General features: G+C 30.2%; 3 protein-coding genes across 5 annotated transcripts; 1 reads left to right on the top strand and 2 right to left on the bottom strand.

The window, feature by feature from the left end:
- Positions 1 to 5: 5 nt before the first annotated feature.
- On the bottom strand, positions 6 to 6,989 carry Cpsf1 (cleavage and polyadenylation specificity factor subunit 1). Of its 2 annotated transcripts, XM_076893640.1 has the most exons (20): positions 6,768 to 6,989; positions 6,458 to 6,672; positions 5,909 to 6,216; positions 5,515 to 5,765; positions 5,253 to 5,434; positions 4,878 to 5,162; positions 4,624 to 4,797; positions 4,389 to 4,526; positions 4,111 to 4,260; positions 3,867 to 4,028; positions 3,530 to 3,765; positions 3,160 to 3,370; positions 2,902 to 3,068; positions 2,586 to 2,829; positions 2,165 to 2,350; positions 1,847 to 2,095; positions 1,439 to 1,768; positions 1,058 to 1,331; positions 415 to 544; positions 6 to 331 (listed from the first exon to the last, which is right to left on the bottom strand). In XM_076893640.1, the coding sequence occupies exons 1-20, from the start codon at positions 6,934 to 6,936 to the stop codon at positions 145 to 147; spliced, it is 4,248 nt and encodes a 1,415-aa protein (XP_076749755.1). In that variant the 5' UTR covers positions 6,937 to 6,989; the 3' UTR covers positions 6 to 144. The 2 variants fall into 2 exon arrangements, with proteins under 2 accessions (XP_076749755.1, XP_076749756.1); XM_076893641.1 differs by lacking the exon at positions 6,768 to 6,989 and having other exon boundaries at positions 6,444 to 6,568.
- Positions 6,990 to 7,354: 365 nt separating this feature from the next.
- Positions 7,355 to 10,231, top strand: Mrn (general transcription factor IIH subunit 4 marionette). 2 transcript variants are annotated; one of them, XM_076894169.1, is made up of 7 exons: positions 7,359 to 8,142; positions 8,242 to 8,366; positions 8,447 to 8,652; positions 9,141 to 9,314; positions 9,388 to 9,474; positions 9,560 to 9,775; positions 9,860 to 10,231. In XM_076894169.1, the coding sequence occupies exons 1-7, from the start codon at positions 7,629 to 7,631 to the stop codon at positions 9,939 to 9,941; spliced, it is 1,404 nt and encodes a 467-aa protein (XP_076750284.1). In that variant the 5' UTR covers positions 7,359 to 7,628; the 3' UTR covers positions 9,942 to 10,231. The 2 variants fall into 2 exon arrangements, with proteins under 2 accessions (XP_076750285.1, XP_076750284.1); XM_076894170.1 differs by lacking the exon at positions 9,860 to 10,231 and having other exon boundaries at positions 7,355 to 8,142; positions 9,570 to 9,736.
- Positions 10,232 to 10,450: 219 nt separating this feature from the next.
- Positions 10,451 to 12,325, bottom strand: Cycc (cyclin C). The gene is made up of 5 exons (XM_076893713.1): positions 12,057 to 12,325; positions 11,831 to 11,937; positions 11,442 to 11,648; positions 11,089 to 11,340; positions 10,451 to 10,920 (listed from the first exon to the last, which is right to left on the bottom strand). Exons 1-5 carry the CDS (start codon positions 12,086 to 12,088, stop codon positions 10,715 to 10,717), a joined length of 804 nt encoding a protein of 267 aa, XP_076749828.1. The 5' UTR covers positions 12,089 to 12,325; the 3' UTR covers positions 10,451 to 10,714.
- Between the last annotated feature and the right edge of the window lie 1,663 nt (positions 12,326 to 13,988).

Genomic DNA, 13,988 nt, shown 5'->3' with positions numbered 1-13,988 from the left:
TAAGTGTACATTTTTTACGCGTGTGAAAAATAGTTGTTTACGATAGAAAAAATATTTTATTGACTAAATGCCTTGCTATTTAAGAAATGGATAAAAATGTTTTCAAAATATGTTTCTTCTTCAGAGTGATCAAAAGATACTAATTTAAAAATGCGCTGTTTGTCGATCTATTTCGGTAAGGTCTTCTATTATTTCTTGTACACGTGTTCCGATTTTCTTTGCTACATCTATTTTTTCATTGTTAGGCAAATAGAGATAACGCCAAACTAAATCACCATCGATAATACCTCTCGCAGGATTACCCTGAGTTCGAATGTAGCTTTTGTAAGTACTAAAAGAAAAAAAAGTAATGAATTACAATGAATATAATATAGTTGAATCTTAATAAATTATCTTTTCTAATATGACAATTACCGATATGCTTTGGGATTTAAGCCAGCGATGTGACAAATGTGCGTTACTAGAACATTTTGTAACATAAGTAATCTTCTATAAGTTTTTTCTGGTACGGGTAAAATGTAGCCAAGACTGCCGTCAAGTGACGCTAATAAAATATGAATTGGAATTTAGTTGAATGCATAATGCTTCAGTAGTCGCGTTTTATCCAATTTCGCATGTAGTTGTGTTATAACATTTTATATAGCAAACAGAAAAAATCAATATACTTCAATAGAAGCAAAATTTACTGTATACAAATAAAGCCAAAATAAGAAATAGCTTTTACGAAATAAACAAGTCAAAAACTATTTTAATAATCAAGAACTATGGAACATAAAAAAAAGATCATTGCTATAATGTTTAAGAATATCTTAGAATGACCGAGTGTATAGTGATATAAAGAACCACAACTTAGTATCTTTCCAAGTACTTCAATTACAATTTATGCAATACTTAAAAATACATGATTTTTGTATATTTTATCTACAATAATCATACACATATGATTGTAACTAATAATAAGCAAGAAAGTTATGAATATTTAAAAATGCGGTGTAAAATGTTGTTACATAATCAAAAGGATAACCGAGTTTATAGTCTTAAAAAGAATTAAACTCACCATACATAGTAACGTGCCTTTTATCGGCACCACAAAAATGTTTTTTATCGTTCGCAGGATCTGAAACTCTGCATCTTATACGAAAGAACGTATTTACTTTTTGACCTAAATGAAAATCAGCTTTCCTGATTAATTTTTGCCCTCCAAGACTTTCTCGTGATTCTGGTTGATACATAAATAAAGCTACATTACTTTCACCATCAGCCACGAGAAATCCTAAGTTGGAATTATCAATTAAATATTCAATAGTGTAAACTTCAGCTGGTCTGAAATCCTAAACAAATTTAATGTTAAAATATTCTCTTTATAATAAGTCTTGAAATTTAAAACCAACAACTTGCTTATTAGAAAAGCATAAAATTATGAGAGAACTTTACTTACTCTACTGACAAGAGATAATGTTCTGTATTCTTCTTGAAACCTTAATAGACTAATAGACTTATATACATCAGCTATTAAAATCAAACTTTTAATGCTTAACATTTGATGAATGTATATTTGTGTATCTATGAAAGCAACTCCGACAAGATCATTATCCTTCAATTGCCAAATGTAAATTTTTTGACCAACTGCTGAGACTAGAAAACCAGATACTTGTGTGATGGCAGTTATTGGGCCTTTTTGTTCTTTGGCATAAATTTGTTTGAATCTATTTTTCGTTAATGGTTGGCCAGGCTCAGGTACAACTTCGATTATATCAAATATAAGTATCTATAAAATGAAAAAATCTAATGGTAAAGTGAAATTCAACATATTCAACTAAATCCAATGTGCAAAAATGAAATTTACCCTCCCTCTACTTGTAATATCTTCGCCATAGTTGTAATTTGTTCCTAATACTATGTAACCCTTTAAACCAGATCGCGTGCCTTCGTAAGCTAAAGAAACGTTTTTTAAACAAGTAACATGTTCCCATTGATCAAGTTCAATTTTAGTGTTGGGAATAGTTTCCCACGACACGGGTGAAAACAATACTATCGAGAATTGTTCTTGTGAAGGGTAAATAAATCTTTCTGGTCGTTCTTCTTCTGTGAATTCCTATAAAAAAGTAATTAGCAACAAAAACATTATTATTACTGCTTCTGTAAAGATTAGCTTAAAGATTACCTTATCTTCACCATTAAATCTATAATAACTTTTTAGCGGTTCAGCTATACTCGTTATAACGCAGTATGTTTTACTTTCGAGATGATATGTAACAAAATGCGGTGTACAACGTAATGGTACTTTCCTAACAGGCCATGGTGCGTCGTAGGATAAATGGGTTGGTAAAACACATATCCTCAATTCTTCCTAAAAATGAATCATTTAAAAAAAGGATAGTAATTAGAACCTAAATTAATTCCGATAATTATAAAGTGACTATAACAGTCACAAATATATCATAAATATAGTTAATTTGTCGTAAAAACAATCGATTTTTATAGAAGAAATGATTACTATTTTTCTATTTCGTTATAAAACTGCAATATACAATTTGATTCAGTTTCTTTCATAATCTCTTCATTGTGAATGCATATAATGGTACCTTTCTATTGAAATAGAGAAATCCTTGCGGACAATTTATATTATTGAACGGTGCAAACGAGGTAACAGGTCCGTCAATACCCATCGGATGGGTACGTAGTTCGCCACGTCCTGTGAGAAATATCCAATGAGGATAATCACTACAAATAAACACACCATTGTATCCAGCGATATTACTAAAATAACGCATCATACAATGTCGAGTTTCACTCATAACAGGCATATCTTCGTTCCTGAGTTTCGGCCTATAAAGTACATTGATGATTAAAAACAATAAAGCTTAAAACGTTAGAACTCAAGAAAAAGAAAGTGTATACTTTAAGTGTCCTGGTATTATATTGTGATCCAATTTTTTAAATCTTAATTTCAAATGACCTTTCGGATACTTATATGCTTGATAAATTTGAAGCTCAGAATCAAGTCGTACTAAAAGCATCGGTCTGTTTCCGTGATGGCCCAACGCTACCATTAAAATTTCACGTACCTAAATAATACATTAATTAACCCATTAACATTATTTTACTATATTAATCGATCGTAAATGAATATTAAAGTTACTCGATGTATTACAATACCTGCATGTCAGGATTTGGAATTTCATTAACAGGTGTTGTTTGAAGAGTTGTAGATTCCATACTATCGTGTAATACATATTGTCCATAGCCAAAATTACGAATAAGATAGGACAAGCGTAAATCGGGGAGTGAATAAATTTCTAACGTTCCACTATCTCTGTACACTAATAACCAGTATGTTGGTTTTATTTCTTGTAAATGTTTCTGCCACCTGTGAAGAATATATTTAAATCTTAAATTCCATTAGAAAAAAATGAACATGAGTCTGACATATTGTTAGATTAAATTCATGAGATAATTTTTTTAAGGAGTAAATGTATTAAATTATATTTTTGTTCCTTAAAAGTTATTTTAAATTGACAAGTTTTACCAAGGAGTCCTTTTAGATGTTGCTTCGGACGATTTAGTATGCGACAACACAGGCATTTGGAAAGCTGGTGCATCACCATACAATAAATCATCTTCATTGTCAATATTGCCAACAATAGGCGGTTCTTCTACATTATGTTCTTCTTCAGGCACTTCATCTTCCACATTCTCAGGTAATTGTGTTGTAAATATTCCGCTAACATCTCTATAAGCACATAGTGCTTCTATTTGAGGACGCTGTAATTTGAATGAAATAATAAAGTTAATTAAATACTATGTAAAGTTAATTACAAATATAATAGCAAACAATAATATATTTGTTTTTATTATAAACGTACAAATAATAAATTAGCTGTTTGAGCATGTAATCTTGCAGTTCCGCGTCCTTCCCTAAGAGTCAGTAACATAACTTGTCCATCTTCAGAAAGTAGTGTCACATAAGGATCTGCACAACTTGCATGTACAATCGGACAGCCAAGATCGATAGGCATGTGTTGAATCTGTAATTATGATATACACATATCTACACTAAAATTTATATTTAATTATATATAGAAATGTTGATAACAGTATTCTATGTACTTGTTCAATTCCTTGTAAAAGACGAACACCCATTTGGGTAACTTGAACAATGTATCTATTTGCACCAAGATTTCCAGCAAACACTGTACTACCTTGTGTACTAAATCCACTTTGATCCACTTCGTTAATTTCTTGACCAGTTTGTAATATCTAAACAAATTGCACGATATTAAAAAGGATTCTCAACCGCAATTAAAGATAGAATATTGGAACGAGGGTGAGTTTATATTTTAAGACAAAATTCTGAAAGCGTAATATTTACGTAAAATATATAATACCATTGTTGAATCTTCCTGACTTAAAATCAAAAAAGCGTGACTTCCTTCTGACTCGGGTCTTACTTGTTCATCGTTATTCAATGCACCAATCACAGTCCACATATCTTCACACCCTGGTAATTCAAACGTAGTTACTACCTGTTTTAAGATCAAATAATATTCTTATTATATCATATTCAAAATGTTCTAATTTTAATCACTTATCAAATATTTAAATAATCCAAAATATAGTTACTTGAGGTCGAATAGAACGTTGAAGAACACAGAGTGCACCATTTTTACCATACCCAGAAGTTGTAACAAGTTCAACATCAGGGTCTTGACTATGTGAAAATTCCTCTGATAGGAAAGCTGGTTCACCCATAGATATATTACCGCATGGTCCAATATTTAATAAACTATCACATACCTATAAGAATTTGAGAATATGCCATAACAAATGTCTTATTTTTCACGCTTTTGTGTTTATTACATAATATATAAAAATACTTCAAATATATATGATGTGATTTGTATAGAAGTATGTGTTTCACTTCCATATACTTCTAATTCTTCTGGATCTTTTATATCTAATACATCAGATGCCATCCAATCTCCTATAAAATCGTGTTTTATTTTTTTTGCTGGAGTCTCTTCAGTTTCATTTTCTTCAAGTATTATTTCATTTTCATTTGTATTCTGTAAATGTTCTGGTTCTTTTTCAGTGAACCTTAATAGCAGTGAATTACCAAGACGTGATCCCAAAAACAAATAATTATCTTCACACATGCACACCTGAAAATTTTATATTAAATTCTCTCTACATATTTTAGATATATAAGAGATATAAGAGAAATGTTTTACATATAATTATATTATGCTCACACATGACGTTAGAACACTAGCAGCAGCTTTATCGAAATGGAAACCTCTCACTGAACGCATACTATCCGCAAATAAAGACAACACATACAATTCTCCACTTTTTAATGAAATGACTAAACGATCTGAGGATATAAATGCAACTTGAGAACCTTCTAAACTTATTTTAACTCCTTCTTGTGGTTCTACAAGTACAAAAAGATTATTAAATTAGTTAAACATATATTTTAGTCAATACCTTTCAAGAATATGATATAATACTAACTTAATGGAAAATTTGTACTGGTTTCTGCTAAACTATTTAAAGATACTCCATAAGGTGGTATACTTTGATTTAAATAAATCAAAGAGTTAACTGCCATGATTAAGGTTCCACCAAGTGGTTTTTTCACTGGTACTGCTTGATAACAGTCAAATGGCAAATTTGATACAGACCAAATTATAGGGTGTACTCTTTGTTGAATATTTAATGATATTGCAACCATAGCAGAAGTATCTTGTCGAACTGCAATGCGTCTAGAATTTCATATAATATTCTGTTATTTAACACAAGATTCTTTAAAAATTTATAAGGACAGAAAATATCCGTTTAAAAACATGTTACTAATTTTAATAAGCACACTCATAGCTAAAGATCAAAATAAATAAAATATACTTACCCAGAGAATGTTCTCACTGGTTCATATAATATTAGTAACGTTGGTTCGTAATAACCATGTAAAAATTGTAAATCTATTATATTGTCCATTTTCTCTTCTAAACATTTTAGTACAATCATATACGATGATAATATAGGTGTTTTATTAGATGATGTTTTTGTGTTATCCAATAAATCTCCATCATCAAGACTTGGGTCCTTTTTGAAAGGTAGTACAACCAATTTTCTACCATATATTAACATCACTGCACACCTACCCTCAGGATCAACTCTAACTATAGGAATATGGTGATGATTTGTCCATCCATCCTATAATGAATGACAGTACTTTGATTATTCTCAAATGTTATTAAATAAAAGATTTGATTATTCTCAATGTTATTAAATAAAAGTATATGCTTAAGATCATATACCCAAGATTTTGCCAATATTAAGTTAAAAGTTTCTTCGATATATCATAAGCTTAAATTGTATAATTTTTCGAGTTTGATATACATGTATAAAACCGAAATACAATTTTTTTATCTCTTAGATACAGACTAATATTTACCCGTATTTCTTCTTCCTCAAAATAATGCAGAGATACTGTTCTCAGGTCGTGTGTGTCTTGATCGTATTCAACGACTGATAACTTTGCATCACGGAAACTTAACAGAAGAGAATCCCTTTGAGATCCGACAAGAGTTACAGCTTGCATCGACATTACGTTACCATGCAAAGTATATTGGGATAAACATTCCAGTTTCATTTTCGGTGGACGCATTTCTATAAAAAAGAAACGTCTTAGTTTCACAATCAGCCATCCAATTTAACTTGTTTCTCTCATAAATTTCGAATAACTGTTAATTAATTAAACGTACCCGTGTACTTTTCTTTTTTTGTTATGTCCACGTCTGGGATTAAACGAAACACTCTTATAATATTTGCGCCGGCCACGACAAGACATTTCTCTGAACGATTAAAGAAATAGCAAGTTATCGCATGCTCTACTCCTGTAGCCGGATGAGTATTTTTACATATCGAATACATTTTCTCTTTTTTATAATGTTACAAAATCATACTCTTATAAAGGTTAACGTAAACAGTGCTTGCTGTATCGTTGCATGGGTGAGATCTATTTACTTGCTATTTAATACTATGTACCAATATTAAGCTGACAAACGCACTAACATTTCTATTTCGAAACAGTACTGGCAATCTATGGAACACCACTTTACTATAATTCAACAAGTTTTTAAATACAAGAAGTAAATGCAATTGCAATATTATTCCCTTGCCAAATTTGTTTCTAATTTAATAAATATTTTCAGGCTCTCTGGCGAATTCGAACATATACTCTTGTAGCATTGAATCCAGGATAAACGAGACTAATTGCTTATGTTTCTAACACACCAATAAGATTAAAAGAAAGTAAACTGAACTCGTGCATCTTTCCTATGTTTTGTAGGTGATGATATAAAGTGTATTCGAAAGTTTATGGTTAGCACCGCGAGTGCGTTTAATTAACGAGGAGAAAGTATGAGATTGCGAGTGTCAATTTAATAATAATCGTATAAAATGTAACATTTACTAAAGCATACCACTGTTCGTGTGATTTATTGAGGTAATTTATGTTGTTATCCGTATAGAGAGATTGAAACACAAATAAAGCGTTTCGCGTTGTCGACAATAAATTAGAACTTAATGTTACATGTGTAATCGTTTGTTAAATATAAAAGACAATGTCAAATGCGATAAGTGGCAAGAATTTGTTACGCCCCACCGGACTGCAATGCAAAAATCTTCAAGAGTATTTGAAGTCACGTCCACCGGAAATATTAAATAAATTGTATCACAATCCGCCAATTTGTTTGGCAGTGTTCCGCGAATTGCCGGTAATAGCGAAACATTATGTTATGCGGTTGTTGTTTGTTGAACAACCAGTACCTCAAGCGGTTATTGCTTCTTGGTGTTCAAAACTTCACTTCGAGGAGCATCAGAAGGTAGTTTCGATATTGAACGAATTGTTTGTATGGAAGGAAGCGTCGATACCGGGTGGTTTGCCTGGCTGGATTCTAAACACCACGTTCAAGAAGAACTTAAAAATTGTTCTCTTGGGTGGCGGAAAACCGTGGACGATGTCCAATCAATTAGAAACCGATAGTAAACCTAGAGATGTTGCATTTTTAGATTCGTACGCATTAGAAAGGTGGGAGTGCGTTTTGCATTATATGGTTGGGTCCCAGCAACAAGAAGGTAATCTATTCTGATTAAATTAAGTATAAATTCTATCTACGCATTTCCTATAATATAAGCAATCAGTTTTTTACAAATTTCTACTACACAATGTTGCAGGTATATCTGCTGATGCTGTTAGAATTCTTTTGCATGCTGGATTGATGAAACGAGATGAAGCTGATGGGAGTCCAGTTATCACTCAAGCGGGTTTTCAATTTTTATTATTGGAAACTGCATCGCAGGTATCTATATATCCAGTATACAAATATATACGATACATGCATTATATCTGTTTTATAAAATTGTATTAAACATGTTGTAGGTTTGGTATTTTATTTTACAATATTTAGATACAATAGAAGCAAGGGGTCTTGATCTAGTTGAGTGCCTTACTTTCCTGTTTCAACTAAATTTCTCAACACTCGGTAAAGATTATAGTACCGAAGGAATGTCCGAGGGTCTGTTAACATTCTTACAACATTTAAGAGAATTTGGTCTTGTATATCAACGAAAACGTAAAGCTGGAAGGTAAAATGTAATGCTGGATATCTCTTGAGATGGAAGGTAAAACCAGGCAAGAGTATATAAAAATAAATTGAAAAAATGTAAACTGAAATCTTTTTGGCTAACTTCCAATGGAACATGTTCTGTGTAGATGTTGGCATATCCTATTTATAGATAGACATTGACACTATATTGACACGTATTTATTTCTTATGAATTTAATTGATTTTAATTGTTATAACTTCATGTTAGAATTTTAGTATATAAAATAATTATAATGTAAGCTGAAGATAACAAATTGTATATTTAATTTCATCTCAATTTTTTTGAAAGCAGCATTTCCATTTTATTCTATATTTTCAATTCATTTTTTATTGTTGAATGAATTGTTGTCTGGTTGTACCATCACTCATAGTACACTCTGTATACTATTATTAAAATGAATTTGATTATTTGAAGTGATTAACTAATCTTTCATGCAATACATATATATATATATTTTTTTTTTCTAGGTTTTATCCTACAAGATTAGCATTAAATATTGCAACTGGACAAAATAAACCATTATCTAGAGATCCAGAAAAAGAGGGTTATATTGTTGTTGAAACAAATTACAGGGTATATGCTTACACAAATTCAAATTTACAAGTTGCCTTACTTGGCTTGTTTTGTGAAATGTTATATAGGTCTGTTTTAAAAAATTAATACCTTTGTGTCAAATAACAGTGGTATGAAATTGTTGAACATTTTTTTTTATAGGTTTCCAAATTTAGTTGTGTCAATATTAACGAGAGATTCCGTACGTCAAGCCTTAAAAAGTGGAATCACCGCTACGCAAATCGTAGGGTATGTTTTTCAAACTAACTTTTACACGTGTAACATACCAAGGTATAGAAGAAAACAGTTAATTTGCACATTGCTATATTAACAGTTATTTGCAGCAACACGCTCACAGTAAAATGATAGAGGCAGGTCCTCCAGTTTTACCTCCCACTATAGTAGATCAAATTAAGTTGTGGGAGAATGAAAGAAATAGATTTGTATTTAGCGAAGGTGTTCTGTACAGTCAGTTTCTTTCGCAAACTGATTTTGAAGTGCTCAGGGATCATGCTCTTTCTGCTGGACTATTAATTTGGCAAAGCGAAAGGTTTAGTCAGATTCTTTTATTCCTATATATTTTAAAATTTAAATATTTAAAAAAATTATATTATTTAATATTTTATTTTTATAGAAAACGAACTATGGTAGTTACAAAAGCAGGCCATGACGATGTAAAAAAGTTCTGGAAGCGCTATTCTAAAAATTCCAATTAGTGCAGTTAAAAAAAAAATAGTTAAAAATGTGACTGAATGTGATCATAATCTACAAACAATCTCTAGTAAAATTTCAACAATTATAATGTATTTTTTCAATTTTAATATCTCTGTAAGATAAGTGACATTACTAAATATAATGTCATATACCAAGAAAGCAGTACGTATATTATAAATTCGAACATAAATGAAAAACTCTATGAAGAGAATGAATCATTAAACACAAGGAATAAATATCTCTAGTTTGTATCAATTCGTATTAATTATTTACTTATTTACATTCCAAATTGTGTTAAAATGAGGAAATTCTATCATTGTCATATAGAAACTAATAATTCTCTTAATAATTTTTCGTTAAATTAAGTGAATAAATATTTTTATGATAAAAAGTAAAGTAATTTTTTATTTTTATTATGTATCTACAATTTGCCCTAATCATCTATAGATCAATATTTATAATTTTGAAATAATAATGTTTATACTTTGTACTTTAATAAAAGTCATTTTTTTTTAATTTTATATGAATTACACAAAATATATAAGATATTTCGCAATTTTTATTTGTTACACAATGTTGATTAAAAGAATTTATGGCAAAAATACGATGTAAATATAAAACTGAACATTCAATTACAAAAATAAATCAATTCATAAACAATACATTTAACAAAATCTAGTGTTAAATGCACTTAAACATATTCTACAAAAGTAGAAATGTTCACTTGTGTTGTAAAATATCAGTCCCAAATGTTAGATGATATAAGAGCTTGCTGTCAGTGCTGTGGTGGTGATGGTGTAGGTTTTGGCATTTTCGATAACAAACCTTGAATCTCTTTTTTCTCATCATACGTTTTCCACAATTCATATAAGTTAATAATATAACGTGCAATTTCTTGAATTTTTTCCATATCAGCGTTTAATTCAGCAAACCATGATTTCAAATCTTTTTGCAGTATAACGCAAGCTATTTGTAAACATCCTACAATTAATTTCATCTATATAATATTTATATATCTTGCAATTTTATTTATCCTAATTATTTTTGTTTGAATATTTTAATATATGAATTATTTTAACTCTTGATTAATTGTATCTCAATACTGTTATACTTGACTTATTGATAGTATATAATTTTACACTTTCTTACCAATGGCTATTTGGTATGGCGGATATAATAAACATACATCCGTACGTAAACTATCATTAATTATACGCCAGGCAAGCGTTAGCAATTGTTCATCTGGTCCCACATCTTGGATAAGAGTTAATAATGGTCGATATGGTTGGTATACTATTAAACAACAATCTAGGTGTTCCAAAAGATAAAATTCACATTCTGAAATATGACTTCCACGATAAGGAAATTCTTGTGAATAAGCATAATTGAATTTATTTTTTACTGAAATGATAGGATGAATTAATATATGTTTATACTCTCGCCTCTCGATTAATTTTTCACCTTATCTATTAGATAATTTTTCTATCCTAAAGCATACATACCTACTGCCTGACAAGCTGCAATTAATCTATTATGAGAAATAACGCCAAATTCTTCTACCTTCGAAGCTAGAAAAACTGACGTAGGTGCTAATAATAAAGGATCTATACATTTTAAACTATTGCGAGCGTAAAATCTTTTAAAATAAACAGTTGCTGTAGCTATAACTTGTTGTCTCAATTTCAACTGTTCACCCAACACTTGTATTACTGAAAAATACAGAAGATATTTATTAAAGTCATTCGGTAAACAAATAGTAAACATGCTATGTATAGAAATGATACAAATACAGTTACATTAGATTCATGGCAAAACAATTCCCTAATCTTGACGATATTAAGTCACACTGACATTTTCGATTAATTGTTTGATGATCGGACGATTAGCTTACAATTCGAAAAAAAGATGAATAACTTTTGATATTCTTCCTCTGTAAAAATCGAGAGATCGTGTTGCCGTTCTCGCACTAAGTCCTGTTTATCTAGAAGCCATTGTTGACTAAATACGAAAGATAAATTAAATATATAATAATCATTTAATTGTAAATGTACAATATACAGTTAATTATTTTATCAAGTGAAATTCTCAAACAAAAGTGAAGCTTTGTAATATCTTACTGATGTGAACTTTGCCAAAAATTGCCAGCCATATTACTGTCAAATTAACTTTCGTAACAATGAACAAGATTTGTATCACTGTAACAGTCGCTTGATTATTTTCAAATTCTAGAATATCCCTTTTTACATTTACTCATCCGACTGTTATTTACTTCAGTCACTGTGTGCTTATAAAATTTAACACAAGCATCGCGAATGTCAACATCCTTTTCGCGGTTACAGGCATTATTTAAATTTATGTTTTCTAAACCAACTTTATACATATATATGTACAATACCGTGCGTGGTGTTCTGTGTTCGAAAAGTTAGCAATTCTGATAGATTTAGAGATAACTATGTATACCTGTTACAAGATTATGTCGTGGTTTATTCCTTTAAATTTCCCTACGTTCACTGTGATCTTATTTGTTACAGGTTAGTCTTCGATAACATGAATTGTACAACAGTATAATTTTCTAGTGACTGTATACGTTTCAGATGTTCTTCTGAACGCACGTGGCAACGCAATATACGTATATATATATATACTTGCGTGCGCGCGCACGCGCGCATGTACACGTGTCCACGTATACGTATACGCATAGATAGAGATTTTAATATCACAAATCTATACATACACGTGTAAAAATTTGCAAACATTTCGTATGATAAAGTATATTACATAACACTTATTTTGTATAAAATAACTATGCATGAAACAATTTAACCAAAATAAAATATGGATCGATGTTTCTTTTTGTGCGTGGGAGCATAAGAATGAAGTAATGTATAATGTTTCGCATCGTCAACACTTATCGATCACACTAATTGTAATATAGTTGGTAAAGTTTATAGATGTGTAATAATTAAATAATTAATTGTGTACGAAATGCTCGTTATAATTTAATAAACTATAAGATTATTTATGTATGTAAATCATCGTTCTTATTCCTATTATTGATAACATTTTTCTACTTATTACAGGCGCTGAAATTGAAAATTGTTTAGGTCAATTTAATTTAAAAAATTTGTATAATGTATCCTATTTATTTTATATTGTCACATGTATTTTTATTTTCTTATCTTTAATATAATTAAATTGCACATCTCAATATTATTGTGAATTATTCGATCATTCTATTATAATATAACATGTATATTATTAAAATTACTTCTATTTCTATCCTTGAACATTTTTACGAAAATAGCAGTGTATCTATTCTTTAGTATACTTCAATTTATAGTTGTTAAATTGTAAACGAAAAATAGTACAATATTTTCGGCAGAAATTTGTTTTATTACCGATTTATAATTGCGAGTTATCATCGGCCAGATAAATGTACTGGAAAATGAACGCTTCAAGTTCAGGGACGTGTTTAAATAAGGATACGCTAACCGATAGAAGTAACAAAGTCAATACCGTACTATGGATAAATGCGATATAACTTTATAAACTATATATGAGACATATTAAAATTGCACAATAGCATTAAATGATACACATTCTGCAATAGATATTAACGCGATTAGTATAAAGAAAACAGTCGAGATTTAAATAAAATTCACATAAAACGTAATAAAAGAATATACAAATTTAATAAATTCACATCGAACACGCGTGTTTAAAAAAATTGTCAGAAAATTGTATTCAAAAATGAAGGAATCATCGCGGTGGAAGCCGACTTCGATTTAAATTTCATTTAAGAACGATCTATATATCGTATCAGTACGAGAATGTTGAATTCTATAAAACACGGTATTATTATTGGTGGAAAAAAGAAAGAGTAAGGATTAATTAGAGAAGATCCGATGAGCGATAAAGCGATCTCGCAGGATTACGAGTAACGCGAACGTGCATTGTCCGCCATAGAGACGTTAGCGCGCTTAATTATTAACAAGACTGTATGGGCAGCATCGATGAATGAATCCTGTTGCGCAGACCGGTAGCTTTCA

Source organism: Xylocopa sonorina, chromosome 4 (genome assembly GCF_050948175.1).
Source record: "Xylocopa sonorina isolate GNS202 chromosome 4, iyXylSono1_principal, whole genome shotgun sequence".
NCBI lineage: Eukaryota > Metazoa > Arthropoda > Insecta > Hymenoptera > Apidae > Xylocopa > Xylocopa sonorina.
The sequence above is the reverse complement of the archived record's forward strand: the minus strand, read 5'-3'. Positions and strand labels throughout refer to the sequence as shown.

Excerpts from the sequence above, each read along its gene's own strand:
- Cycc (XM_076893713.1), bottom strand. The coding sequence starts at position 12,088 with ATGGCTGGCAATTTTTGGCAAAGTTCACATCA. Across the intron at positions 11,938-12,056 it reads TTTTGGCAAAGTTCACATCA|TCAACAATGGCTTCTAGATA; the intron begins GTAAGATATTAC and ends TTTCGTATTTAG. Across the intron at positions 11,649-11,830 it reads ATTCATCTTTTTTTCGAATT|TAATACAAGTGTTGGGTGAA; the intron begins GTAAGCTAATCG and ends TGTATTTTTCAG.
- Cpsf1 (XM_076893640.1), bottom strand. The coding sequence starts at position 6,936 with ATGTATTCGATATGTAAAAATACTCATCCGGCTACAGGAGTAGAGCAT. Across the intron at positions 3,766-3,866 it reads AAACAGCTAATTTATTATTT|CGTCCTCAAATAGAAGCACT; the intron begins GTACGTTTATAA and ends TTCAAATTACAG. Across the intron at positions 3,371-3,529 it reads ACATCTAAAAGGACTCCTTG|GTGGCAGAAACATTTACAAG; the intron begins GTAAAACTTGTC and ends TATTCTTCACAG.
- Mrn (XM_076894169.1), top strand. The coding sequence starts at position 7,629 with ATGTCAAATGCGATAAGTGGCAAGAATTTGTTACGCCCCACCGGACTG. Across the intron at positions 8,653-9,140 it reads CGAAAACGTAAAGCTGGAAG|GTTTTATCCTACAAGATTAG; the intron begins GTAAAATGTAAT and ends TTTTTTTTCTAG. Across the intron at positions 9,776-9,859 it reads TTAATTTGGCAAAGCGAAAG|AAAACGAACTATGGTAGTTA; the intron begins GTTTAGTCAGAT and ends TTATTTTTATAG.